We start from the raw sequence: 712 nt of genomic DNA, 5'->3' as shown, positions 1-712 counted from the left end.
CGGGAATGGATCAAAGGGCACTGGGCCAGCAGGAGAGAGTTGGGCTTGGGCAGCCTGGAGAGGAGAGGGCTCCAGGGAGACCTTATTGCAGCCTTCCAGTACTTAAAGGGGGCACAGACTCTCTAGCAGGCCCTATTGTGACAGGATGATGGATGATGGTTTTAAACTAAAGGAGGGATATTTAGACTGGAGAGAAGAAAGAAATTGTTGCTGCTGAGGGTGGTGAGCCCCTGGCCCAGGCTGCCCAGAGAGGTGGTCGCTGCCCCATCCCTGGAACCATTCCAGGGGAGGTTGGCCGGGGCTCTGGGCACCCTGCTCTAGTTGGGGATGTCCCTGTCCCTGCAAGGGGGTTGGTTTAGATGATCTTTAAAGGTCCCTTCCCACCTAAACCAGTCTGTGATCCTATGGAAGAGGTTCTTAGTGTCTTGTGCTAGGAAGTCTGGAGTGTTTTGACTGATGCTTAGAAAAGGTCACGCGCAGAGGTTGCTCCGGTGCCTGTACTGCTGGTGGTGAGCAGTGTGCTAAAGCCTGTTGCTGTGTCTCCTTGGTGCCTGCAGGACGGCCGTACCGTGGGAAGCCCAGTGACATGTGGGCGCTGGGCGTGGTGCTCTTCACCATGCTCTACGGGCAGTTCCCCTTCTACGACAGCATACCTCAGGAGCTCTTCCGCAAGATCAAGGCTGCCGAGTACACCATCCCCGAGTGAGTACAG

The 712-nt window shown here is 56.2% G+C and overlaps 1 protein-coding gene across 1 annotated transcript in view; it reads left to right on the top strand.

The window, feature by feature from the left end:
- The window catches only part of STK40 (serine/threonine kinase 40), an 11,597-nt gene extending 10,891 nt beyond the window's left edge, over positions 1–706 (top strand). Inside the window, exon 8 of the mRNA XM_008944904.1 lies at positions 558–706. Within this exon, the coding sequence (XP_008943152.1) occupies positions 558–706 (149 nt within the window). The remainder of the gene's footprint in view (positions 1–557) is intronic.
- The last annotated feature ends 6 nt before the right edge of the window (positions 707–712 follow it).

The sequence above is a fragment of the Merops nubicus genome, unplaced genomic scaffold (genome assembly GCF_000691845.1).
Source record: "Merops nubicus isolate BGI_N331 unplaced genomic scaffold, ASM69184v1 scaffold30497, whole genome shotgun sequence".
Lineage (NCBI taxonomy): Eukaryota > Metazoa > Chordata > Aves > Coraciiformes > Meropidae > Merops > Merops nubicus.
This window is presented reverse-complemented; position numbering and strand designations above follow the sequence as displayed.